The 25081-nt window shown below is 59.6% G+C and overlaps 1 protein-coding gene and 1 long non-coding RNA gene across 15 annotated transcripts in view; one reads left to right on the top strand and one right to left on the bottom strand.

The window, feature by feature from the left end:
- ELFN2 (extracellular leucine rich repeat and fibronectin type III domain containing 2) overlaps window positions 1–24763 on the top strand; it is a 57793-nt gene extending 33030 nt beyond the window's left edge. For 5 of the 12 annotated variants that reach the window (XM_082350282.1, XM_082350285.1, XM_082350284.1 and 2 more), the window contains exons 3-4: window positions 4148–8918; window positions 16824–24763. In XM_082350282.1, the coding sequence (XP_082206408.1) occupies window positions 17287–19746 (2460 nt within the window). In that variant the 5' untranslated portion in view covers window positions 4148–8918; window positions 16824–17286 and the 3' untranslated portion in view covers window positions 19747–24763. Of the gene's footprint in view, window positions 1–4147; window positions 8919–10011; window positions 10708–16292; window positions 16324–16823 lie in introns of those variants that run through there. The other 7 variants (XM_082350281.1, XM_082350289.1, XM_082350287.1 and 4 more) reach the window with 3 other exon arrangements.
- On the bottom strand, window positions 485–15754 carry LOC309609167. Of its 3 annotated transcripts, XR_014233297.1 has the most exons (4): window positions 15675–15754; window positions 11995–12367; window positions 11639–11723; window positions 10714–10950 (listed from the first exon to the last, which is right to left on the bottom strand). It is a non-coding gene; the product is annotated as an uncharacterized lncRNA (long non-coding RNA). The 3 variants fall into 3 exon arrangements; XR_014233295.1 differs by lacking the exon at window positions 10714–10950 and adding an exon at window positions 485–3062 and having other exon boundaries at window positions 11639–12367; XR_014233296.1 differs by having other exon boundaries at window positions 10714–11723.
- Window positions 24764–25081: the final 318 nt, after the last annotated feature.

Raw genomic sequence — 25081 nt, 5'->3', positions numbered from 1 at the left:
TGGGAGGGGCAGACACCATCACAGGGTCAGACAAGAGACGGGAGAGCCACTGCGGCAGAGTGGAGAGCTGCCTTGGGAGGAACGCAGGAGGGAGGGTCTGGAGTGGGCGGCTGGGCCAGGCCTCATAGGGCCTTGACCTTTAGGAGGACTTTTGCCTTCAGCCTGGAGCCACGGAAGTTTCTGGAAGACTTTAAGAGAGGGCCCTCAGTGGGTCCACAATAAACAGGCTATTTTGAGAGGCTCTCTGGCAGCTAAGCAGAGGGTAGGGGAGGAACCCAGGGGACACTTGGAGATGCTGGAAGGCAGTGTTACCATGCAGACGAGGGCTGTCAGTGGCTTGGGCACACAGGTGTGTGGCCCGGGCAGGTGTCAAGATGGATTGGAGATGAGGGATGAGGAAGAGGGTGGAGTCAGATGTGATTCAGATAATGAGACCGAGGCACAGAGAGGTTTGGTAATGGGCCCACAGTCTCACAGCCAGGGAGTGAAGCCTCAGGCCCAGCATTTGTACGAGGCAGCGGCCTGGCCTGCTGCCGTTGGCGGCAAGCAGCCCCCTACAGAGACGCCTGTGGAGCAGAGGCGGAGGGCAGTGGAGCGGCATCCTCACGCTTCGTTCACGGCCTCTGCTCTGTGCCAGGCAGGATGGAGATCGATCAGGGCATCTGCCAGGGAATGGGGGTCCATTCTGTGTTGCCTGCAGCCCATTAGGCAGGGATTGGCGTATAGAGGAACCAGTCAGGGAAGGATGGAGCCAGGGCAAGGTGGTGGCTGAGTGGCCCACCTCCAGCTGACCTGAGTGATGGTGAGGAGCTGGGGACCCCCGGTGAGATGGGGAGATGGCCTTGACCTCACTGGCCTTGGTTTTCCCATCTGTAAAGCGAAGGGGGTTCTAAGAAGGATGAGGCAGTACAGGACTTCGCCCAAGACCTGGGGCATGGTTATGTGCTCCGGAAATGCTGGGCGCTATTATGATTATTGTTGTCGTTGTCATCATTATTGTTGTGTGGTAGCTAGAGTCCACCCTTGCTGGCCCCAAGAGTCAGTTAGCCTCTCTGATTTGGGACATGTGGTCTGTCGAGCCAGCTTAGCTCAGGGACAGATGATGCTGGCTACAAAGCCCAGGCCCAGGACCAGGTGTGAGTAGAGGCTGCTGGTGGGGGAGGATACGGAGAACTACAGAGAGGACTGGTTCCTGTTTTGTGGGGAACGGAGGGTCATGTGAGTCCGAGAAAGACGCATAAGTGCAGGGAAGGGTCGAAGGAGTCTGCAGAGGATGGGACGGGGCCGACTTTGACAAGCCCAGGCGGTGCTTAGAGACTGTCCTTTGCCTGATTTTATGCAGGAGGCCCAGAGAGGGTGAGGGCCTGGCTCAAGGTCACACAGCAGCTGGTGCAGACCTACCAGCTTGGGGGCCTGGGCGTTGCCCCACTCTGTGAAGGAAGGATGTGATCATTTATCAGGGGAGTTTAATAATGAATGAAGTCGAAGTATCTTTAATGCAGGCAGCAGGCCCGAAGTAATAAGGGGCCTGTATTAATTCGGAAGTTAATGAATATGCAGGTGTGTCTGAATGATTAATGGGGCTCCCGAAGGCCTTGGAGAGGGGTGTGTGAGCTGCTGCTGATGGAAATATGAATATTGCATGCATCTGGGAAGTTGGTTAAACCAGGGAGCAGGTGGGCGTTCATGAACCAGAGGACTCTAGCGACTACAAAGGGCTGAATATGCAGATACTTGGGGGCAGACATACAGGGTCATGGCTAAGTGCTCTCATTTCTTGCTGTGTGGTCTTGAGTAAGTCACTTAACTTCTCTGAGCTTCCATGTCCTCATCTGCAGAATGGGCATAAAAATAGTACCTGATTCCTAGTATCCTGAGGATGAAATTCAGGACAGCTCCTTAGCACCAGAGGCAGGCGTAGTGTGGGCATCTGATAAAAACTGTCATAGCCTTGTTAGAAAGGATGGCAGAGGGGTAGTTGAGGAAGGAGAAGGAAAGTATAACGGTAATAATTAAATTCCCTTGAATATGGCTAGCACTTTACAGTTTGTAGGGGGGTTGGTCTCTCATCTGCTCCTTGAAGCAGCTGCGTGGGGCAGAGGAGATGGGTCTTGGGGAAGCTGAGGCTCAGAGAGGGCTGGTCCCTGCTCAAGTCACCCAGTCGGCAGAGGCAGAGTCAGGCCTGGGCCCAGGTCTGCACCCCTTGCCAGTGAATTTCAGAGGGGATGGAGGTGGAACTGCCGGCTGGCAGGAGGGTTCCGCCGATGCACTGACCAGGAAGGGCCTTCAGGGTATTTGTTGGGCCCGGGGTTGGGAGATCCCACATGCCCTCTCAGAGCCTCAGTTTCTCTGTAGTGTGAGGGTCTGTCTGCCACTCAGAGCTGTTTTAAGGCTTTGGGGATAAAATGGGACACTGCATCCTCACCTGTGCTCAGCCTCTGGGGAGTCCCAGACTCTGCAAACATTATCGCTCTGATGCTTGGAGCAGCTGTACCGGGAGTTTGTGTGCACCAGCCCTGTCTTGTGTGCGGGGAGCTGTGGGTCCTCGGCCACTCTTGTAGCTTTGGGTCCTTGGGCACATCCCCTAGCCTCTCTCAGCCTCAGTCTCCCCATCCTTCAAGTGGGCAAGTTGTATATTAAGCGTGCGGGCTCCCTCCTGCTCCCCCACTTCCCCCTGCGCCCATGTCACGGCCTTGTGTATGGGCGTCCTTTCTTTGAATCTCCGTGGCGTTTTATTCATTCTTTCATCCTTTTGTGAACATTTATGTAGCGCTTCCTGGGTGCTGTGTTGGTCTCTGGGTTTACAGGGTGAGTGAGATCGCCTTCCCCATCCCTGTCCTTGACAAGGTCCTGGTCCAGGCACAAGGCGAGTGTGAAGCGAGTGTCTGGTGAGGCAAGCTCGGATGGGGCATGCGAGCCAGAGGACGACCTCTGGACCCAGACATGGATTGCAGGGAGAGGTGCTTGTTTATCTCGTTGTCTTCCCCGCTGGAGCTTCTACCTGAGGCTGTGTCTTTTGGCTGAGAGTCCTCTGCTCCCAGCAGGAGATGGTCAAAGAATGGCTGTTGGAATGAATGAGGAAGTGAATGAGGGAATGGCTGGTATCTAGGCCCCTTTCCCTGCCTCTCCTGGGCTCCAGGCCAGGGAGCAGAGGCCCAGCCAAGCCCTCCCTTGGTTGTCCCAGGTAGATCAGGGCAGCCTCTCTTACATCCTTTTTTGTTCCTTCCTGGGTCTCTAGCCTGGGCTCCAAGGCCCCCCTGCTGGCCTGGCTGGGTCACAGAACTGAAGGTTGTTGGGTAAAGAACCTGAGCCATTATGGTCGTGGCGTAGCCTGCTGTTGACAGACGGGGAAGCCGAGGCCCAAGGGGGAGGGGCCTGTGGGGCAGGGCTGGGGTTAGAGCCCCCGCTGGGCTGCTCCTAAGGGTTGGCCCTGCAGTGCCCAGCCTGGCTGTGTATTTATAGTCTCTGCTGATCTATATTAACACCAGGGCCTGCCCAGGCCTTTGCAGCCTCTGGATCTGAGGATGGCTTTGAACCAGCACAGCCCTGGGGCTCACGCTGGGCCCTGTGCCTGGAGTTTTTTCGCCACCCTGGGCCTGGGCTCTGGCCACCCTTTGGTGGGTTCAGTGTCTTTGGGGTTTGTTATTCCTCGCTTCCCTCCTCTGCAGGGAGACTGTGAGTACAGCATGGGCTCAAGCACTAGGGCTGTGTGACCTCGGGGAAGCCGCCCTGCTTTCTGAGCCTCAGTCTCCTCATCTGTAGAATGGGCCATAATTCCCACCCAACTTGGTGTTTCAGGCACTGAGCCCTCAATGCTTGTGAGCTGGAGTCACTGTTTACCCTCCTCACGTCTCTCCTGGTCCTCATCACAAGCCGTCCTCAGAGCTCCTAGGGACTGGAGTGTCATCTCCATTGGACAGATGAGGCCACCGAGGCCTTAGGGGCGGTGTGACTTCCCAGGGCCACACTGCCTGTTGGGGCAGGATTTCGGACTCATCTAAGTCCGAATGTTCCAGCTTCCCAGACCCCTTATCCTTTCCAGAGCCCCTCAGGGTCCTTGGGGCAGGCCGCCTCCTCACCCCACCAGCTTGGTTCCCATCCCCGTCGCCACGGGAACGGCTCCACTAACTCTATGCTTCTCTTACAGAGCAGAGACGACTGGCCGCCCTGAGCGCAATTCAATTCAACAGACATTTACTGAGTGCCTACTATGCGCCAGGCCTTAGGCTAGGCACTGGGGTGGGGGCGCAGAGAGGAAGATGGAGTCCCGTCCTGAGGTAGCTCCGGGCTGGGGGGCGTGGAGAAGACAGGCAAGGGCTGAACAACGACAGCTCAGCTCCAGGAGAGAAGCTGCCTGTAGGGCTGGAAGCAGCAGAGGCACCTAGGTTCAAGTACATCCCTGGAGAGCTGCTGTCCCTCGCCTGTGCCTCAGTTTCCCCATCTGTAAAATGGGGGAAAGGGAGGTGGGGTGAGACAATCTCTAGGATCCTTCCAGGAGTCCATGGGGATGGACTCAGGGCATGGGGGCAGAGTAGAGAGGCCCGCACTCTCCCTGTGGAAAGGAAATCTCTGAAGGCTTCTTGGAGGAGGCATGAGGTCTGGGCTGCAGGGGGTGGGGAAGGTGGAAATGGTACCCCAGGCTCAGGAAGAGCATGAGCAAAGGCCCAGGGGACATGCAGATGGGTGTCTCTGCAACTCTGTAGGTTGTGACGGGGTGTCGTGGGGTATGAGTTTAGAGAGGGAGGGAGGGGCCCAAGGGCTGCATGTCGGGGTGTGAGCTCTATTCTGTGAGCTGTTGAGGATGGAGAGTGAGGAACAGTGGTCCTGCTTTGTGCCACCCCCTTCACCTTCCCTCTCTCCTGGGTACACTTGACCATCACGTTCCCGTAGAACATGTGGCCATGGTGGTGCCTGTACCTTCCTAGACATGTTACACATTAGACCCCATGGCAACCCCGTAAAGTGGGCATTACTGGGCCCAGTTCACAGATGAAGACACTGAGGCTGAGAGGGAAGCTTTTGCCTGTTATGATCTGACTTCCAGCTCCCCCATGCTTCTTCCACTAGCTGTCACTGTTGGGGGGGTCTCTGTCCTGTGTTACACCTGCCATGCTAGGAACCCCCAAGCTCTGAGGAGTACCTGCCAAGGGGAACGCAGTTGGGTTTGGAGGTGAGGGTGGGCAAACCCTCAGATGTTGTTAGCAGGACCGGCTTTTTCCAAGGCCTGAGCTTCTGCCCCCGCGGCCACCCTCTGAGATGGGGGTGAGGCAGGGCTCCTTCCCACTTTACAGATGAGCAGACTGAGGCCCTGGGGGTCCAAGGTCAAGGCAGTGACAGTCTGGGCAGGGACCACCATTTTCTTATCATCCAGCTGAGGCTGGAGGGAGGTTCAAATCCTCTGAGATCTGTGCCGAAGCTGACCCACACAGCCCTCCCCAGGCAGTGGAAAAGACTGGCATGGAATCACAGACCTGGGTTCAAATCCTGGTTTTGTCTCGCACAAACAGTGTGATCTTGAGCAAGTCATTAAGTACTCTGAGCCTCGGTTTCCTTGTCTATAAAGGGAGAGAGCAGGCCTCTTTCATTCAGTCATTAACAGATGTTTATTCAGCACCTGCTGGGTGCCTGGTGCTGGGCTTTAATGGAGACTCAGACCCTTCCTTGGAGAACACAGTTCAGGAGTAAAAGCAGCAGTTTTGGTTCGGTTGTGATGGAAGAAGCCCAGGGGGCTGTGGGAACCCACAGGAGGGACCCCAAGCAGACCATTTTAATTGGTGGGGGCAGGCAGGAGGGCAGGAGAGGAAAGCAGGAACCAGCTCCCCAGGACCCAAGGGGCTGGGCTTCAGATGTCTGTTGTTGGAAATTTCCCAGATCAGTAGGGAGCCAGTGAAGGCTTTTGAGCACGGGAATATTGGAGGCCGGGTGACCAGTGAGGATGCTGATTGAGAAACTCATTTGGGGTGAGGAAGGAGGCTGAAGCAGGGCAGGAGCAGTGGGAGGGCACAAAGACCTTCCAGATGTGGGCAGCTGGGGCTGCTTCTAGCTGGCTCAGGGACCGGGCAGAGAAGCAGGGCTGGGGAGCATGTGGGCAGTGGGAGGCGAGTCCAGTTGTGGGGTTCAGGTGCCAGGGAGGGGTCCAGAAGGCAGCTGGCAGTCAGTACCAAGCTGATAACAGAAACCCTGGGAGGGATGGAGATGCTGGGGGGTGGGAGTGGGGAAGCAGGTTTGGGCAGAGCAGAGGACCGGAACCAGGACTTCAGAGAAGGTCACTGCAAAGTAGCCTGAGGGGGAGCGGCCTGGCAGGTAGGAGGAATCCCGAGGTATAGGGACTTAGGTCTGCCAGGAGATGACGGAAGTCACCTGTGTCGGGCACTTTGCCCAGTGCCAGGCTCACAGAGGGGCCCAGGAGGGTCAGTTCCCACCTGGCTTTCACTGGAAAGCAGAACTGTAGTCTGTCCCCTGCCATCCCGAGGAGGTGTTTGGGAAGGAGGGAAAGGGGAAAAAACATTTGCATGTGTAACAAGGCTGAAGCGAGGGAGAGAGAAAGAGGGAGCAGGGGATGAAAAGAAATTACCGTACGCCGGGATCTTGTCATTCAACCCAATTTTCAAAGGACCACAGCTGTCGCACTGAGATAATCTGTTAATTATAACAGCCATTGTGCTTTGCCAATGGGAGAGAAACCGAGGCTGGGGAACAGGCTGAAGGCAGGGGTGGGAGCAGGCCTTTGTGGGGAGGCAGGAACAGGCAGGAAGGCAGACACTGTCAGGGTCCAGGCCTCATCCCTTCCTTGCCACCACTGTTGCAGCAGTGGGTGGTGGGGACCCGCTGTGTGCCGGGCACTGTGCCACGCCTGTGAGCCAGGCCACCATAACCATTCTAGAGGCAGCTAACTTTACTGAGCACTTACTATGTGCCATACCCTGCTCTGAAGCTTTCATTCTCCCACCCTCTGAGGTAGTGCCCTTCTAGTCCCATTTTACAGAAGCGGAGACTGAGACTCAGAGGAAAGAAATAGCCTGCCAGGGCCATGCTCTTCGTTCAGTGGCAGAGCTGGGATTTGAGTTGAATATGGCTTGTCCTTCTAGGAGAACGCTAGGGAGGGCCGGTCCCCATGGGTTGGCCACGCGGGCTTGGTGGCCACATGTCCTGGGCTGTGGTCTCAGCGCAGCCGGCAGTCCATGGGGTAGCCCCCCACCCCCACCCCCACCCCCGGGCATTTCCAGGGCTCCTTTTGCACGAACAGAGCTTCCTTGTTCTCTGATGCCACAGCTGCAGGCCCCTGCAAGCTCCCCCCCACTGCCATCCGCATCAGAGAAGTTAGTCTCAGGGCCAGAAGAGGGACCCCATACGACCACCTGGTTTGGGGTTGTGATGGGCTGCGACCCTGGGAGGGGTCTCAGCCTGGCCCTGGCTGGCTGTGGGGCCCCGGGTGCTGGGGCCTGGGAGAGGCAGTGGGGAGGGTGGGCAGGAGTCCCAGGTGAGCAGAGTGAGGGGATCCTGAGGTCTGTGGGGAGGGGCAAAGAGCAAGGGGCCATTCCAGAAGGCCAGGGAGCCCTTTGCCGCAGGCCCTCCTCCGGGGTGTGGCTTCAGCAGCCAAGGCCTTAGGCCTCCTGGTGTTCACAGCAGCCTTGGCTGGAACCTCAGCGCAGCCTGGCTGGCAGCATTTTACGGAGTGGGAATCCTGTTTGGGAGCAGGTAACCCTCAAACCCCAACAGGAGCCCCAAACTTGACCCGGCAACCCAAGCAGCATGGTTGGAGAGCCAGGGACCCCACAGGTTGACAGGCAGGTCTCGGGGGCTGTATGGGTGCTCTCCTGGTTTGGGGTCCCCACTCCAGTGGGCCTGCTTGGAGGCAAGCAGGGGTTGTGGATGGGCCAGGGCAGCTAAAAGTCCTGTAGAATTGGTGACACAGAGGCCAAGACTCAGTAGACTTTTAGGATCAAGGGATTGTAGATACACTGTAGAACTCTTGCATCCCAGATTGGTAATTAGAGACCTCCCCCTGCCAAAAGAAAATGACCCATGCCATTAGAGTGTCCCAGAGCCACAGAACCGGGGAGGCAGGTACTGTAGCACCCTCGGGTCCCAACCGGGAGGCTCATGGGATTCCCCCCCACAGGTCCGGATTCTAATTGTCCCCACTCTGGGGTTCCCTCTGTTGCCCAGGGGTCAGTGGGAACCCCAGCCAGAGAGGCGGGGAGGAGGATGGGGCCACCTAGACCTGTGTCACCTGCTCTGTCTCTGCAGGGATGCAGAACCTGGGCAGCCAGTTCTTCCAGGTTTTTCAGTGGATTCCAGAAATGAGGATTTTAAAAATAAAATCTCCCGAGTTATCAACATTGGCAACTAATTAAAAAATTTTTTTAAAAACCAGTGTCCAGATGAAACAGGATCCCACAGCATCTCTTGACCCAGAGCCTGGTGCCATGGAGGGTCAAAACCACTATGTAGTAGTTGTGAAACCTCAGTTTCCTCCTCTGTAAAGTGGGAATAACAACAGCATCGACTCACGAGGTTGTACAGAGGATTCAATGAGTTAACGTGAGAAGTGCTTAGGCCTAGCCCGTGTCAGCCCATGACTCTGTCTTCATCTTGCCCCACGCTGCCCATCCCTCCCCTGCCAGGCTGCCTCCGAGTGGGCTGCGCGCTTTGCCACCGGGAGCCCCCGCGTCTCCCCGTGGACTCCAGACACACCACTCTGCCTTGGGACAGCCCTGAGGGTGTTGGAAGGCAGGGAAATGTTCACCCCTTGGGGCCCTGGAGAGGGAGCAGAGCTGGGAGGGAGGGCCTAGCCGGCGCCTGGTACATAGTAGGTGCTCCATAAATGTTTATTGAATGAATGAATGGAGGCCATGCAGGCAGAGGCAGCCGCGTGTGCGCAGGCACTGGTGAAAGAGCGGGTCCAGTGGAGACTGGTGAGTAGTGCCCGGGGCTGCAGCTGAGTGGGGCCTGGGGTTTGCCGGAGGCAAGGCCAAGGGACCAGCAGGGGTCAGGTGGGGGAGGCAAGGCCAGGTGGGGGAGGGCAGGGGTCGTGTTGGGGGGAGAGGGGCAAGGTGGGGATGCAAAGGTCAGGTGGGAGAAGTCAGGGGTCACATGGAGGAGGCAGTCCCTTGAATAGCCTGGAGGATTCTGGGAAAGCCAGAGATAACTCCTGTAGTGGGACCCGGACATGGACTTTTAATACAGATCATTCTTGGCCATGAGCAGGAGGGTCACATGCTCTACACAGCGCCGGGGGTGGGTGGGGTGGATGCTGGGCTGCTTAGGGCTGGGGAGTGGGTACCAGGGAGTGGGCCGTGTGAGGGGGCCGTCTGTGAAGAGCTGCCCACAGAACCAGTGTCGGGGCTTCTCCTGCTAGGCTGCTGGGTGGTTTCCCAAGACCAAGACCTTCTGCTAAAAACCCTTCCATCCTCCTCCCTACCTCCTTCCACTGAGGCCTGGACACAGCGCAGGTGCTAATGACAGATCCAACGCCCCTGGGAGCAGGGGAGGGCCAGACATCAGTTGAGTTCCTGGGAGATGACCCAGTGAGCAGTTACAGAGGGCTTGGGGCTGGCCCCAGCAAACCAGAGAGACACAGGTGCTCAGCTGTTCTCCTCCTAAATAGATGAGGAAACTGAGGCCCAGAGGCGGCAAGGCGCTGACCTGCCCAAGGTCACACAGTGAGCCAGCCCTCTGTGTGTCATAACAGCTCGTGGCACAGCAGACTAGCCCAGCCCCCTTCTCTGGCCAAGGTTACTTGGCTTGGAGATGGACGCCCAGTACATCGAGGCCTTGCCAACCCAATTAACCCCCAATAACTGTCAGCTGTTGCTGTCGATGTGGCCATGTTCTTAGTAAGCTCTTTTGGGTAAGTCAGAAACTCAGTGAAGACAGGGTGCATCTGTCTGCAAGAGTGCACATCATAGGCACACAGTAGGTGTGCAGTAAATATCTGCGGATGTGTAAGGAGCACGGGTGAGCGTGTGGCTGGTTGGACAGCGTGCCCGACCTGCCTCAGTGGTGAGCTGCAGGCCTGCTCCCCTTCTCCCCGTGACAGGGATGCAGCCGTGGCCTGCTCACCCGGCGCAGGATGGCACGGAGCTGGGAGCGGGTGCCATAGCATCAAGGGGCGGGAGCCAGCTCCCCTGAGATGTGGAGCAGCTGGAACGGAGGGCTGAGACTAACAAGACATGATGGAATGGGAGTGGATGGAAACCTAGCACCTCGGGTGAAACCCAAACAGATACTTCCCAGAGCTGCCTGAGGACGTTCTGAGGGCATCGGGGCTGCCTGGCAGGATGTGAAGGGGCCCGGGGCTTTGGTTGACATCTAGGTCAAGGTGAGGACACACTGCTCTGCATATCCACGCTGCTCTAACAGAAGTGTGGCGCCCGAACAAGGGAAGCAGAGGGCCCCCGGTGCCGGTCACTGCTTGGACCATGTTGGTGCTGAGGCTCAGCTCCAGGTGACACCTTTTAGGAGGGACCTTGACAGCAAGCATGACCCGGGGCAGCTGGACGCAAGGGTGTGGGACTTGACACCGTGACTTTGGAAGAGCAATAGGGGACGTGAGGCTGTTCATCCTGGATACGCGGATTGCAGGCGCATGAGATAACTGATGAACAAATATCAGAAGGACCTCTGAGGAGAGCTCTCGGCTGCAGTGGCTCCAGACAGGCCGCGTCTGGCCAATGGCAGGCTGGGACCAGTGTATGAACACAGGTACAGGAGCTAGGTTTGGCTTTGTAATATAAAGACATCTCTAATAATCAGAGCTGTTCAAGAAGGGAATAAGCCTCAGATGGGTGCTGAGATCCCTGTCACTGGAGGTATGCAAGTTGGGGGAAGTCACATCTGCAGGGATCTTGGAAAGTCTGGTAGTTCTAAGAGCTCGGGCCAGTTCAAGTTCCTGGCTGTGTGGTCTTGGGCAGATCACAGCCCCTCTCTGAGCCTCAGTTTCCTCATCTGAAAAATGGGAAGCGTAAGTGGGGTCATGGGGATAAAAAGAAGGCTCAGCACATTTCTTGCACACCGTGAGCACCTCATCAGTAGTGGGGGCCCTCCCTCTGATAGTTATATAAAGTCCTGATTCGGTGGAGTCACGGACCCCAGGATCTCCCTCTGTCCCCCATCCCCATCCCTAGCCCTGAGCTCTCATTCCACACATCATGTTCTGGGCACCTGCTAAATGTCTGACCCTGTTCCAGGTATGGAGGTTGCAGATTAGTGCAAGATAAAGCCTACTTTGACTTTATTATGGGGGCAGGGAGGGGCTTATAAGGAACTAAATGATGTCTGGTATTGTTGAGGGCTCAGAAGGGACCAAAGCCAGGGTTGAGTGACCAGTGAGTCATCTCAGATTTGGTGTCAGGGAAGGTGGGGTTGTGGGGAGCAGTTGAGCAGAGATCTGAATGAAGTGAGGTAGTGGGTTGTGCAGATATTGGGGGAAGAGCATTCCAAGAGGCGACAATAGCATGTGCAAAGGCCCTGAGGTAGGAGTGTGCCTGGGGATATTTGAGGAGCATAGCTGACCTGGACTAAGTACTTCCTGACTGATGGAAGAATTGAATTCTCTCTCGGTTTATGGATGGTCCACTCTTGTACACTTTCCTGATAGGGAGGGAGGTGCCTACCCAAGGGGCAGGAAACTCACAAGATGGCCTGTGCTTGTCCAGTCCCTGCAGTGGACCCAGCTCTTTGGAGGAGGCTGGGGAACGAGGGGACCTCAGTTTTCTCATCTGTAAAATGAAGCCAACAGCACTAACCATGCAGGGCTGATATAAGATTCAAGGAATGTAAAATGTCAGACACAAATGAGCCATTGAGTAAAGGGTAGCGGCGACTATCTTATGGACAAGGAGACTGAAGTCCCGAAAGGTTAATTAATGTGCTCTATGTCACACAGCTCAGCATTCAATACCAGGACCCTTTGCCTCCAACATCCATGCTTTTTCCTCTCTGTCCTGCAGCTGGGGCTCTTTGCACCAGAAATCCAAATGGTTCACTTACCATACAGTAGTTCAGTGGCGAAGGTATAATTACCCCATTTTACAGATGAGGAACCGAGGCCCAGAGCAGTCTGCCCGAGGAGCCCTGGTGAGGTGGAGGCAGCTACAAGACCCGGCATCCAGTTCCCAGGGGGTGGCAGGCTTTGTCCCGGAGGGTGGAGTGGTGGCGGCCCATCTCTGGGACCCCTGGCCTGGTGCTGTGCTTCCAGCAGAGGTGATGTGGCTGCCCGCCTATCGAGTTCTGGCTGGGCCCCAGGAGTCTTCGGTCCTCGTAATCCTGGGTAATGGCATTGACACGGACAGTGTCAATGGCACCTTAGAGAGCCTTGGCCAGCCTGGACCAGGGAGGAGCCCATGCCAGGGCTGATCAGCTGCTGCAAATGAGATTTCCCTGGCTAAGCCTCATGTCCCACTCCTGGGAGGTGGGAACACGGACCGCACCTCCCCCATCCACTCCCTGGACCCCACCAGCATCCTGCGGGAGTATGACCTTATGAGCAGGGGCCGTGCATTTGCTGGGCCTCCTGCCCTACACAGAGCGTGTTTGTCTCCACTATGTTCTGGGATTTCGTGGGAGCCCCGGGTGATGGGAGGCACTCACCTTGTCACACAGGTGGAGAAACTGAGGTTTGGAGGGGGCCTGCAACTCACCCAAGGTCTCAGAGCCGGCCGGCCCCGCATCTTCCCTGCTGACCTCTGCCTCCCCACTCCCTACCCCATCTGCCCTCAGCCGGGGGACACACAGGCAGACCTCACCCTGTCCATCTTCTCGCCCAGCCCAGGCAGGGGGAGCAGCCCCGTGACCCCCTGGCCCTCATAGCCCCACAGCCTGGGGCGGAGAGGTCAAGGCTCCCCTCTGACTGGGGAGCTTGGGGGTCAGCCTGCAGTGGAGGGGGTCTGTGGCCCAGGGGGTTAGGGACCCTGAGTCCCGGGGAACCCTAATCTTAGGTGATGAGGGTTGTGAGGAAATAATGAGAAAAACCTCATGAACAACGGTAGCTGACATTTTCTGTGTAGCCTGCTAGACGGGGATCCCTCCACCCCAAGATCCCTCGACGGCACGCTGCCCCCCAGCTTCACCACATTCCTTCTCTCTGTGGTGGCAGGAGAGAGGGACCCTTGGAAAGGTGCTGGTTGGGCACTTTGGGCCTGCCCCCCTCTCTGGCCAGAGTTCACTCATTACGTGACACCTGGGGGAGTGGGAGCGGGGTGGGGCATTGGGGGAGGGGTCTGTTGAGGCCAGGTCCCCTGGGAGCGCTACTCTTTGGCCCCTCAGGCCCTGTGCCCTGGCCACTGGCCCACAGCCTGCTTCCGGGGTGGCCACACCCTCCCAGGTTTAGCACTGTTTGGGTCCTAGGCAGAAAAGGCCTCTGCTTCTAACACCTGCTTCCTGCCTCTCCCCACCCCCTTCCTGGGCTGGTCACAGGCTGCACTTCGGTGGCTCAGCCAGGCCCGGTGCTCATCTGGCCCCTGGATGGGTGGGTGGAGTGGGCGGCAGGCACTGTGTCCCCTCCCTCGCACCCCCCATATTTGCCATCTCGCTGTGCTTTTCTGCCGATCGATTCCTTTGTCTCCGATGCGCCATCTCCGTTTATCTCTATTCCTCTGCCTCTCCCTGCTCAGCTGTCTCCAGATTTTGGCTTTTCCCTCCTCCTCAGCCCTCGCCTCCTGTCTGCAGCTCCCTCACTTCCTTTCTCTCTCTCACCAGCCCCCAGGTGTGCTGGGGTGGGTAGGGCCCTGTTCCTCCCTCTGGTGTCTGGGCTGGGGCATCACTCCCGTGGGAGCAGGGGAAGGCCTGACCCCCAGGACCCTCAGCCCCAGGTCTGATAGCTTGGCGGCCGGCACGCCCCTCCCCACACCTGGAGTGGGTGTGCAGCCGGGCCGGGGGCCAAGTGCTGCTGTCAGCGTCTTCGCGGCCTTGCTGTCCCCCGTCCCTGGATGCGTCAGGCCTCGACAGGTGGTGGGCAGGCAGCCCAGGGACAGGGACAGGCGGCTGACGCACACGGGACGGGGTGAGGGGGAGCCTCCTCCCCACTCTGAGTCATGGGGGAGGGTGGGGGGCGGGGAGTGGGGGGAGCCGGAGACCAGGAGCAGCAGCAGAGAGGGCGGGGTCACCTTGAGGGCCCAGTTGGGCAGCGCTCAGAGGGGCTGGGTTAGGGGCATGGGGGCCACTGTACCCCCTGAACTGTTCGGGAAGGGAAGAGGCAGGACTGGACTAGTGCAGCCTCTCCAAGTCTGGGCGCCTTCTCCTACTCCCCTCCCTTCCCCTTCGCCTCTTCTTACACCCTCAGCATGGTCTGGGATTTCCAAGAGTCTGGCCAGCTCAGCTTTGCCTGACAGCTGCTGGGTCTGGCTGAGCGGGTGATGGTTTGAGCAACTCAGATCTGAGGATGGGGGGGCTCGATGCGGCTAAAGTTGTTCGTGCATATACATACATACGCACTCATGTGGGCCACACATGCGCTTAACATGTCGACATACAGGCAAGTGCGGGCCTGTGTTCCCCGGAGACGCTCCACATGCATCCCTTCCCACCCCTCCACACACAGGCACGCCCTCATTCACTCCTACGTTCACTCTTGTAGCTGGCCAGGCAGGCACACATCCTGGGCACACGGGCATATGTGTGCACACCCACCGGCCTGCACACCCGTCTACTTGTACACGTCAGCACACCCCTGCCCCAGTGCTCTGAGCCAGCGCACACCTGTGTGTCACCTGCATACAAATGCGGTCCCCAGACATTCCCAGCCAGAGGAGGTGCAGACAGAGGGTTCTCTGATAGGGCAAACTTGGCAACTCAGCCTCCTCCATTGCAGCCTTGCTGCCTAAGGGGGAGGGGAACTGAAGCCACCAGAGGGGTAGGGCTGGCCTGAGGCCCCCTAGGAGCCAGCGGCTGCGTCGGATGGGAGCCCCGGTATCCCGACTCCAACCCTGAGAATTTTCATGGCACAGCCAAAGACAGAAATGCTCTCTGTTGCCTGTCCTTGTCCCCTTCTTGGCCGACAACCTCGTGGTTATCCCCTCCCCTGCCCCTGTCCGGCCTCTCAGCCTAAGCCGGCCCTGCAGGGAACAGGGAGGTGTGAGGCGGACTTCCCTGGAGATCTTGATCATCACAGCCTCTGACGCTGCATCAGCCTTTCACCCGAGGGGTCACCTGGACACCCTGTTCACTTGCCACCTCAACAAAAACTGCCTGCCTGGGCTTCTTTGGGGACTTTTCTCCCTCTCCACTTCCCTTTCCTCTGTTCCAGCCCTCTGGGGCTCAGGGCTGTAAATTGGTTTTGCTTTAACAGCAAAGGTTTCACATTTGTTTCTTAAAGTGCTCTTTTTCCTGGAGTTTCCCGGGAGGAGGAGCAGGAGGCAGAGGTGGCCCTTGTGAACAGTCTTCTGCTTTCTTTATCCAAACATGGATTTCTCTGGCCTAATCTTCACATCCCTGGCCAGTGCCCAGGGCGGAGGGAGGGAGGACCGAGTTCTTCTCGCGGTCAGGAGAGCACTGGGTATGAGTTAGAAACTGATCTGGATGAGGGGCCGTGTCTGGCTTGCTGGGTGACCGGGGCAAGTCCACCCCAGACTGAGATTCAGTTTCCCCACTTGGAAAATGAGGGTCTGTGGGCTGGGAGCCCTGCACTACCTCCCCTGACCCTCTTCATCTTGAGCACGGGCAGCGTGGCTTACCTTACTTCTCCCGCCATCAGATGGCCAGGCAGGGGCTTGGTCCCCACTTTATAGTTGTGGAAACAGACTCAGAGGTGGTGTGCTCCATCTGGCTAATCAGGCAGGGTGGGTGGGGCTCCAGGCCTCCTGATTCCTGCTGGCTCTGGAGCCTTCATCCTGGCCCAGGCTGTGGTGTGTGTCTCTGGGCAAGTCACTGCTCCTCTCTGGGCCTCTGACTCTCCCAGCCACTGAGGGGATGCCGGGCTTTGGTCACAGGATTCCGGAGGACTCTGGCTTCTTCTGCCTGAGGCATCCTCTGCAGGATCTGGGCCCCTACCGGAAAGCACTTTGAGGAGGGGCTATGGAGGGTGTGTCTGGATTCCCAGACTCTCACCCTCTCTTTCCCTTGGCTCTGCTCTTGCCTGCAGGATGAGCTCATCTTGTGCCCTCCCACTGCGGGAGACCCCAAGCCTCTGTGCCTCCCCCTGCCTGGGGGGCCCACAGCCATGCTGCTCTGCTCCCCCTCCTCCTTGGAAGCCGAGACAAGGGAATTATTTTTGGAACAGGAGCAGTTACACAACAAATGAATTATTTATCTTTGGGCATGGAGGAGAGGAGGCATTTTGCTGGGCTTCTTAATTCTGTTCTGGATTGGAGGGTGGCTGCTTGGGTACGTGGCCATGTGTGTATGGGCGTGTTGTTGTACACAAGACTGTAGGTGTGCGTGTGTGTATACACCTGTCGATGTGAGCATGCCATGGAGTTCTGGCTCACGTGGGGGCCTGTGGGTCTTTGTGCAGGCAGGTGGACGCGTGTGGACACTAGTGTGCTGGGGCGCATGGGTGTGTGTGTGTGTGTGTGTGTGTGTGTGTGTGTATATGAACCTGGCCTGTTAACTCTCCTGTCTCCCTTCTTTGCCCACTGGCTCCAGACTCTATCCCCTCCTCCCTCCCCCTCCCTTGTTTCTTTGGTCTCCCTCCTTCCATGTCCTCCGGCCCCCTCCTCCCCCGACCACCCTCCTTCTTTTATGTAACAGGGACCCAGCATGCTGCTGGCACAGGAACCCCCGGGAGGGGGTGGAAAAGGGACTGGGGGCCTGCACTGGAGCTTAGTGGGGTTGCTCTGAGCCTTCACACTGATCTGTCACCCCCTCTCGGTGCTGCCTTTCAGGAACCAGGTGACAGATGGGTCTCTTCCTTCCTGTCCCCGTCTCTCGCGCTCCCCGCTCAGAGCTCCGGTCTCCAGCCTCCCGTGGGAGTCGTCTGAAGTTCTGAGCCCAGAACCCCAGGGGGAAGAGGAGGAGGAGGAGGGAGAGGAAGTCAAGCCTTGAGAGCCCGGACACCCTCCCAGCAGGAGAGGAGCACCTCGGGGAAGCAGACTGTGGGGCCCGTAGCCCCCGTGGCCCTGGCCTGGCCGTGGTGGCCGACACCTGCGGGTAGCACCCCAGCAGCCCCCCGACAGTTGGCACTGGCTCTGCCTGCCTCGCTTGGGGCCCCCAAGCTGGGGGTCGCCCCCAAGATGGTGGCGGCCCCAGAGAGGACTGTGCTGCCAGCCCCAGCCTCTGGCCGCTAGGCCACCTGCGCCCCGGCCCCCGACCCCGAGCCCGGCCTGTGAGGAGGCCGCGGCCGGAGCCATGCTGCGCCTGGGGCTGTGCGCGGCCGCGCTGCTGTGCGTGTGCCGGCCGGGCGCCGTGCGCGCCGACTGCTGGCTCATCGAGGGCGACAAGGGCTACGTGTGGCTGGCCATCTGCAGCCAGAACCAGCCGCCCTACGAGACCATCCCGCAGCACATCAACAGCACCGTGCACGACCTGCGGCTCAACGAGAACAAGCTCAAGGCCGTGCTCTACTCCTCGCTCAACCGCTTCGGGAACCTCACCGACCTCAACCTCACCAAGAACGAGATCTCCTACATCGAGGACGGTGCCTTCCTGGGCCAGTCGAGCCTGCAGGTGCTGCAGCTGGGCTACAACAAGCTTAGCAACCTGACCGAGGGCATGCTGCGCGGCATGGGCCGCCTGCAGTTCCTCTTCGTGCAGCACAACCTCATCGAGGTGGTGACGCCCGCCGCCTTCTCCGAGTGCCCAAGCCTCATCAGCATCGACCTGTCCTCCAACCGCCTCAGCCGCCTCGACGGCGCCACCTTCGCCAGCCTGGCCAGCCTCATGGTGTGCGAGCTGGCCGGCAACCCCTTCAACTGCGAGTGCGACCTCTTTGGCTTCCTGGCCTGGCTCGTGGTCTTCAACAACGTCACCAAGAACTACGACCGCCTGCAGTGCGAGTCTCCGCGCGAGTTCGCCGGCTACCCGCTGCTGGTGCCCCGGCCCTACCACAGCCTCAACGCCATCACCGTGCTGCAGGCCAAGTGCCGCAACGGCTCCCTTCCCGCCCGGCCCGCGAGCCACCCCACGCCCTACTCCACCGACGCCCAGAGGGAGCCCGACGAGAACTCGGGCTTCAACCCCGACGAGATCCTTTCGGTGGAGCCACCGGCCTCGTCCACTACGGACGCCTCGGCGGGGCCGGCCATCAAGCTGCACCACGTCACCTTCACCTCGGCCACCCTGGTGGTCATCATTCCGCACCCCTACAGCAAGATGTACGTCCTGGTCCAGTACAACAACAGCTACTTCTCCGACGTCATGACGCTCAAGAACAAGAAGGAGATCGTGACGCTGGACAAGCTGCGGGCGCACACCGAGTACACCTTCTGTGTGACCTCGCTGCGCAACAGCCGCCGCTTCAACCACACCTGCCTGACCTTCACCACCAGGGACCCGGTCCCGGGCGACCTGGCGCCCAGCACCTCCACCACCACTCATTACATCATGACCATCCTGGGCTGCCTCTTCGGCATGGTCATCGTGCTGGGAGCCGTCTACTACTGCCTGCGCAAGCGGCGCATGCAGGAGGAGAAGCAGAAGTCGGTCAAGGTCAAGAAAACCATCCTGGAGATGCGCTACGGGGCCGACGTGGATGCCGGCTCCGTCGTCCACGCCACCCAGAAGCTGGGCGAGCCCCCTGTGCTGCCCGTGTCCCGAATGTCCTCCATCCCCTCCATGATCGGGGAGAAGCCCACCACCTCCAAGGGGCTGGAAGCTGGGCTGGACACGCCCAAGGTGGCCACCAAGGGCAACTACATCGAGGTGCGCACGGGCACGGGCGGCGACGGCCTGGCCCGGCCCGAGGATGACCTCCCGGAGCTGGAGAATGGCCAGGGCTCGGCCGCTGAGATCTCCACCATCGCCAAGGAGGTGGACAAGGTCAACCAGATCATTAACAATTGCATCGATGCCCTCAAGTTGGACTCGGCCTCTTTCCTGGGGAGTGGCAGCGGTGGCGGGGACCCTGAGATGGCCTTCGAATGCCAGTCCCTCCCTGCGGCCTCTACCACCTCCTCGACTGCCACCCCTGGGGGGCTGGAGCGGCCTAGCTTCCTCTCACCTCCCTACAAGGAGAGTTCCCATCACCCGCTGCAGCGCCAGCTGAGCGCCGATGCCGCCGTGGCCCGCAAGACCTGCAGCGTCTCCTCCAGCGGCTCCATCAAGAGCGCCAAGGTCTTCAGCCTGGACGTGCCGGATCACCCGGCCGCCACGGGGCTGGCCAAGGGCGACTCCAAGTACATCGAGAAGGGCAGCCCCCTAAACAGCCCGCTGGACCGGCTCCCGCTGGTGCCGGCAAGCAGCAGCGGGAGCAGCGGCGGCGGAGGCGTCCACCACCTGGAGGTGAAGCCCGCCTACCACTGCAGCGAGCACCGGCACAGCTTCCCGGCCCTGTACTACGAGGAGGGCACCGACAGCCTGAGCCAGCGTGTGTCCTTCCTCAAGCCGCTGACCCGCACCAAGCGGGACTCCACCTACTCGCAGCTCTCCCCCAGACACTACTACTCAGGTTATTCCTCCAGCCCTGAGTACTCATCCGAGAGCACGCACAAGATCTGGGAGCGCTTCCGGCCCTACAAGAAGCACCACCGGGAGGAGGTGTACATGGCCGCCGGCCACGCCCTGCGCAAGAAGGTCCAGTTCGCCAAGGACGAGGACCTGCACGACATCCTCGATTACTGGAAGGGGGTCTCGGCCCAGCAGAAGCTGTGACCCTCTCCTCCCTGGTGAGGTTGGAGGGGGAGGGCCAGGGGCACGCGGGGAAGGGCCCGGGCGGCCGGGCGGGGCGCGCTGGGGGCCGAGGCCAAGGAGTGGACGTACACGCACACCCGCACGCACGCACCCACGCACACACCTGACCACCACCTGACTGTGAACCACCACCACCCGACAATACCGGACAGGAAAACAAAGACATGTTCTCCTTAAAGTTTACACACTGATACTGAAACCAGTCGTCTCTACTGTGCTGCCCAGGGACTCTGCCGGGGTGTGCGTGCTGGGTGGGGCCGGCGGGCAGGCGAGGAAGCCAAACGAGGGTGTGGGGTCTGGGGCTCTGGGACTAGGGACAGGTTTGGGGGCAAAGGAGCCCGGGGCGGGGATGGACCGAAACCCCCCTGGGGCAGGGCGAGGGTCCCCCCAGCTGGGGGGCAGGTCACTTGGAGATGTAGTAGCAGGTGGACATTGGGCATCGTTTCCTTCCTTTATGGATGGGGAAACTGAGGCCCAGAGAAAGGAATTGCTAACCCCAGGGTCACATGGCAGGTGAGAGTCAGTCTCCCAACTTCCCGGCCCAGTGCAATCCCCCAGCCCCAGGAGCTCCCCCGGGGCCCCCACCCTCTGTTCACCCACTACCCGTTCTAGAGCTGTGGTCTCCTGGGGCTGTGGGACGTGAGAATCAGGAGGGTGCTTTTCCTTTCTAGAAAGCCCCATGGCCATGCCCCCCCCTAGCGTGGAGCTGTGATTCATCACGTACAGGGGCCTCTGCGCCATACACCCCCCCCCCCACCGCCAGCACCCAGGAGAGGTGGGAGGTCCTGTGGACAGGGGAGGAGCAGATACGGGGACGGTCCACCAGCCCCCTTCAAGTGTCTTCCAAGTAGCCTGAGAGCTGCCGATGGGGTCTGAGGAGAGCAGCTGAGCCAGCAGCCACTGCGTCTCAGGTGCAGGCCCCGCGCCCTGGCCCCCCAGTCTCTCTGGGCCTCCAGGAGCCCTGCTCATCCCAGAAGGGCAGCAGTAAACTGTGATGCCTGGGGGCAGTGGGGAGGTGGGATCTCACGGGGGCCTTCCTGCCTCTGCCCCCGCATCCTGGCCTCCCACCGGCCCGACCCCCGCCACGGGCCCTTGGGGCAGCATCTCAGCCTGCCCAGAGGAAGGAGGGCTTTCCGGAGCTTTTCCACTCACCCCCTCTTGGCTGCCCATCCCTGCCCCACCCCCCTGGCCTGAGGGGCTCCCATGTTTCTGTGGAAATGGCCACTCCTCCCTTGCTGACCCCCATCCAACATCGAACAAAGCACAAACGGTGAGCACTCCCACCTCACCCCTGCTGGGAAGGAGCAGGCTGGATTCCCGGGGCCCCTCCCCGTCCCTGGCCAGCCTCTGTCGCCATGGCAACCCGGAGCCTGGCAGTTGGGACCGTTGGGCTCTTGGGGGTTCTCTCTCTCAGTGTGGCTGGTAGAGGGCGGTGAGAGAGGGCAGGGCCAGAGGGGGTGGCTGCCTTTCTCCAGAGCTAGGGGCTTCCTGGGGCGAGCTGCAAGGGGGTGGGTCTGGGTTCCTGAGACCGTGGGGTCTTGAACACTGTCGGGGTGCTGAGGGGCTGGAGTCGGCCGTCCCTTCACCTGTGGATGGGAGGTGGGCCAGTGGGGGGTGGAGAGACTGTAGCTTTGCCCACCTGCCCGTGTGCCCCTTGGTGCCTCACCCACCTCAGGCGGGGAAGGAGCCCACTTGGCTCTCCCCACCCTCCTGCCTTTGGCCTGTCACCCAGTTGGGTTTCTTGAGATTTGGGGAGTGTGACCGTGGGGTAGGGTGGTTGCTGGGAGGGGACCGAGACCTGCACTGTGGGGGGGGATTCTGACAGGGAAGCTAGTGCTGTTCCTGTAGGACCTGGGGGAGGACCGTGGAGGGCGAGGGGACCTTAGGGCTCAACCCAGCCCCTCTCTCACACCTACCTGGGGCACGGACCAAGCCCGGGGCTCACTTTGGGAGTGACGTTTGCAAAGAAAGGACTGTTCTCCTGGGGAGAGGAGGGGAGGGGGCCAGCATGGCCGTGCAGAGCAGACCTCCCCCGGCTCCCCAAAACCTGCCCCCCAACCCCTCCTCAGACCGGAGTGGCAAAACAGAAAAGCAAGCAGGCCGAGAAGCCAGTGATGTGAGGAAGCAGATTCCCTGTTATATTTGCATGACGATTTTACTGTATTTTTCTGAGCAAACATCTGTCGTGTATGTGCCAGTTTGTCCAGACTCCCTTGCCCCCCTCCCCGCCGCCCCGCCCCCGTTCCCACAGTCCCTCTGTTGTGATCTGACAAGCAGCTCTTGAAACGCGGGGAGGGGCCAGCTCTGCAAAAGACCCAAAACAGGTGCCACCAAAACACAGCCCCCCGCCCCACACCCACCTCCTGTCTTTCTGGACGTTGGGCCCACAAGTGCCACCTCCTCTCCTCCCATGTGGCCTGGCCCCTTGCCCTCTTCCTTGCTCGGGAAGGACAGCCCCGGGGAAGGGAGCGTGGGGGGACCTCTCCTCTGTCCCACTTGCTCCCATTTTGCAGATGAAGAAGTCGGGACCCCCGAAGAGGGAGGGGGTCTGGTGATTTGGCTGCCGGGTGGGGAGGGTCAGGCACACTGCTGAGTACAGGAGGCCAAGAGCCTGGAGCTTCATGGGTGGCCCTACGGGGAGGTTTGGGGCCCTGAGGGAGGAACCTATAGGCGGAGGGGTCCCCCCCTGACGTTGGCCTGGCCTCGCTGGAGACAGAGCTGCCCTCGGGGCAGAATACTGGCAGCAGGAGCCAGAGCCGTCTTCATTCCCCCATCATTCCTGGTTGAAGATGACCTATAAAAACCTCAGACAGGCCAGCTTCAGGGCGCTCCAAAGGATAGATCCCCGTCTTAACCGCAAGGGTCTTCCACTCCCAGGAGGTGAACCGACATTCACAGCCCAGGTCGTACAGATCTTTGAGGCAGAAGAGGGTCCCCCAGCTGCCCAGGCCAGGCCGTAGCTCTGGGGAGGGGGTCACTGCACTGTAGCTCACCCTGGAGGCCTTCCTGCATCTGTGTCCTGTGTCCTGTTCAGGATAATTTTTCCTCGGGGGGGTAGGGCGAAATAGTCATGAAAGTCAAATGAACATTTATGTCAAGGAGTCTGGCTGGCCCGGGTCCTGTGTTTGTAATGGAGGTGAGCACGGTGGACCTGGGCCATGGCCTGGGTGGGCCAGGAGGGCAGGCAACCAGGAGAGAAGGGAAGGTACCGGGGAGGAGGGGCGAGGGACCTGGTGGAGTGGAGGGGGCGAGCCAGCTGGAGGAGATGTGGATGCCGCATCCTGGATCTCCTGGGACCTGCCTTGGGTCGTGCCCAGGCTTGTCATCCCTTATCACAGAATCTCTCGAGCCTCCTGGGTGCCTGTTCCTGGGAAGGGGCACCCGTGGGTCCACGCTCTCCTGGAGAGCACAGATAGGGGCCACGAACCCTCTGTTGGAGCTAATGGCCTTCCAGAAGTGAAAAGCGGAGGTCTGGCAGGAAGAAAGCTTAGTCTGGGGCGGCCACCTCCTTGGGGGTCCCAGGCTTGTTTCTCCCCTCTGCAGGAGGGGCCTGTATTGGCCGCCCGAAGGCCCCTCGCCTCTGACCCTTCCTAGGGGACAGAGCAGGAAGACAGTGGTGGCCTGTGTCCAGGCCAGGAAAGGACTGTGTGCGGGTCAGTGGGAGTGGAAAGACCCACTTGGGGAGAGTAGGTCTGGAGAGCCCTAGAGAGGCAGGGTGAAGAGGCTGGGCCTGGCCGAGGGGCTCCGATGGTTCCCAGCAGGAAGTTGCTCACCTGCCCCCCTCCACGTCCTGGGCATTTAGCAGAGGGGGAAACAGAGGCACAGGAAGGGGAAGGAAGGAAAGCTTCTAAGGTCTCGAAACCAGTTAAAGACAGACTGAGGCCAGGAAAGGGGCCCGGGCATGGGGGACAAGAGTGACAGGTCCTGGCTTATAAGGGGCTTACATGCAGTGAAGGGACAACCTCAAACTGTTCCCCAGTGATGGACACTGCACAGAGAATTAAAATAGGGTGACGGAGGGCGAGGGCCTTGGGGAGCCCTCAGGGCAGGGGTGACCGGCAGCCAAGCTCTGAACGACAGAGTCAGAGGATTAGACTGCTGGCCATGGGAGGATGAGACGGGAGCGGGAGGGAGGGAGTAGGGTTAGGAGGAGCTGGATGTCCCCAAGTACCTCCTCGGGTGCCCCCACTACCCTGGCCCTGCCCTGCGAGGACCCCACGGTTTAGCAGCATCGCACCCCACTCCTGAGGGAGCCCTGGGGTGTCTGGCCCCCACGGGGCTTAAGGGGCAGGGCTGAAGCTTGCCCGCCAGGCCAGTGTGAAGTTCGGGGCTCGCGCCTGACCGCGATGCTGATCTCCTCTCTGCCAAGACTTCTGCTCCACGGCCACCTCAGTCCCAGGAGCTGCCCCGCTCCTCGTCCATCCTCCCACCTTTCAGACAGAACCAGTATTTAGACTCCTTGCTCTCACGCCTGCTTCAGAGTCCCCCCCGTTAAAGGTCCATCTCTGCTGCCCAGCAGTAGGGAGAGGAAGGGGGGTCGAATGGGGTGGGGTGAGAGGGTCTGGGCGGCCCCTCCTTCCCCTGCCTCTCGCCAAACAAGCACAGGGCTGGGGAGGGCCGAGGGGGTCCGCGCTTGCTCCCTCCCTCCCCAAGGAGCCGCCAGCCCCTCGGCCCTGCCCTGCCGCCTGGCACCTGGTTTGGGTCTGCAGAGTTGGGCTCCTGGCCCCGGGCTACGAACCTGTGAACCCTAGCTGTGTGTGGACCTTTCCTCCCTCGGTGGGGCCTGAACTCTCCTTTTCTTCTTTTTGGGGTCGGGCGGGGGGAACTTCATTTATTTTCTCTTCCCTATATCTGCCTCCCCCTCCTCCCGATTTCCTGTTTTAAACTGAATGGCACGAAATTGTTTTCCTCAACTCGGAGATTCCTGTATGGAGAGAATCAATTTCTATATTTGCAATAAATTTCTTATTTAAAACAAGAGGGCCAAGGTCTTTGTTGAATGCCGACCCCTCCCTCTGCAAGCTGGAGTCCCAGCGCCTCCCCTTTCTGGTGCCTGGTTCCCCTCTCCCTTTCTCACCAGAGCCTCACACTCAGGGTTAAGGAATGGGGCCCATCAAATGGGCAATGCCCGCCCCTGGTCAAGGAAAAAAGAAGTGTGTCCACCAGACAGGGTGGGCCAGCAGGGAACTGAAGGGTCAGTGTGCCTCTCACCCCCAAGCCTAGCCGGCTGGGGGGGCCTCGTGGCCTCTCCCCCCTGGAAACCTGGAAGCCCGTATGCCATGTGCCCCCGCTCCCC

This window comes from Balaenoptera borealis, assembly GCF_965194805.1.
Source record: "Balaenoptera borealis genome assembly, chromosome: 13".
Lineage (NCBI taxonomy): Eukaryota > Metazoa > Chordata > Mammalia > Artiodactyla > Balaenopteridae > Balaenoptera > Balaenoptera borealis.
Note: the sequence above shows the minus strand (reverse complement) of the source record. Positions and strands in the feature narration are given on the sequence as shown.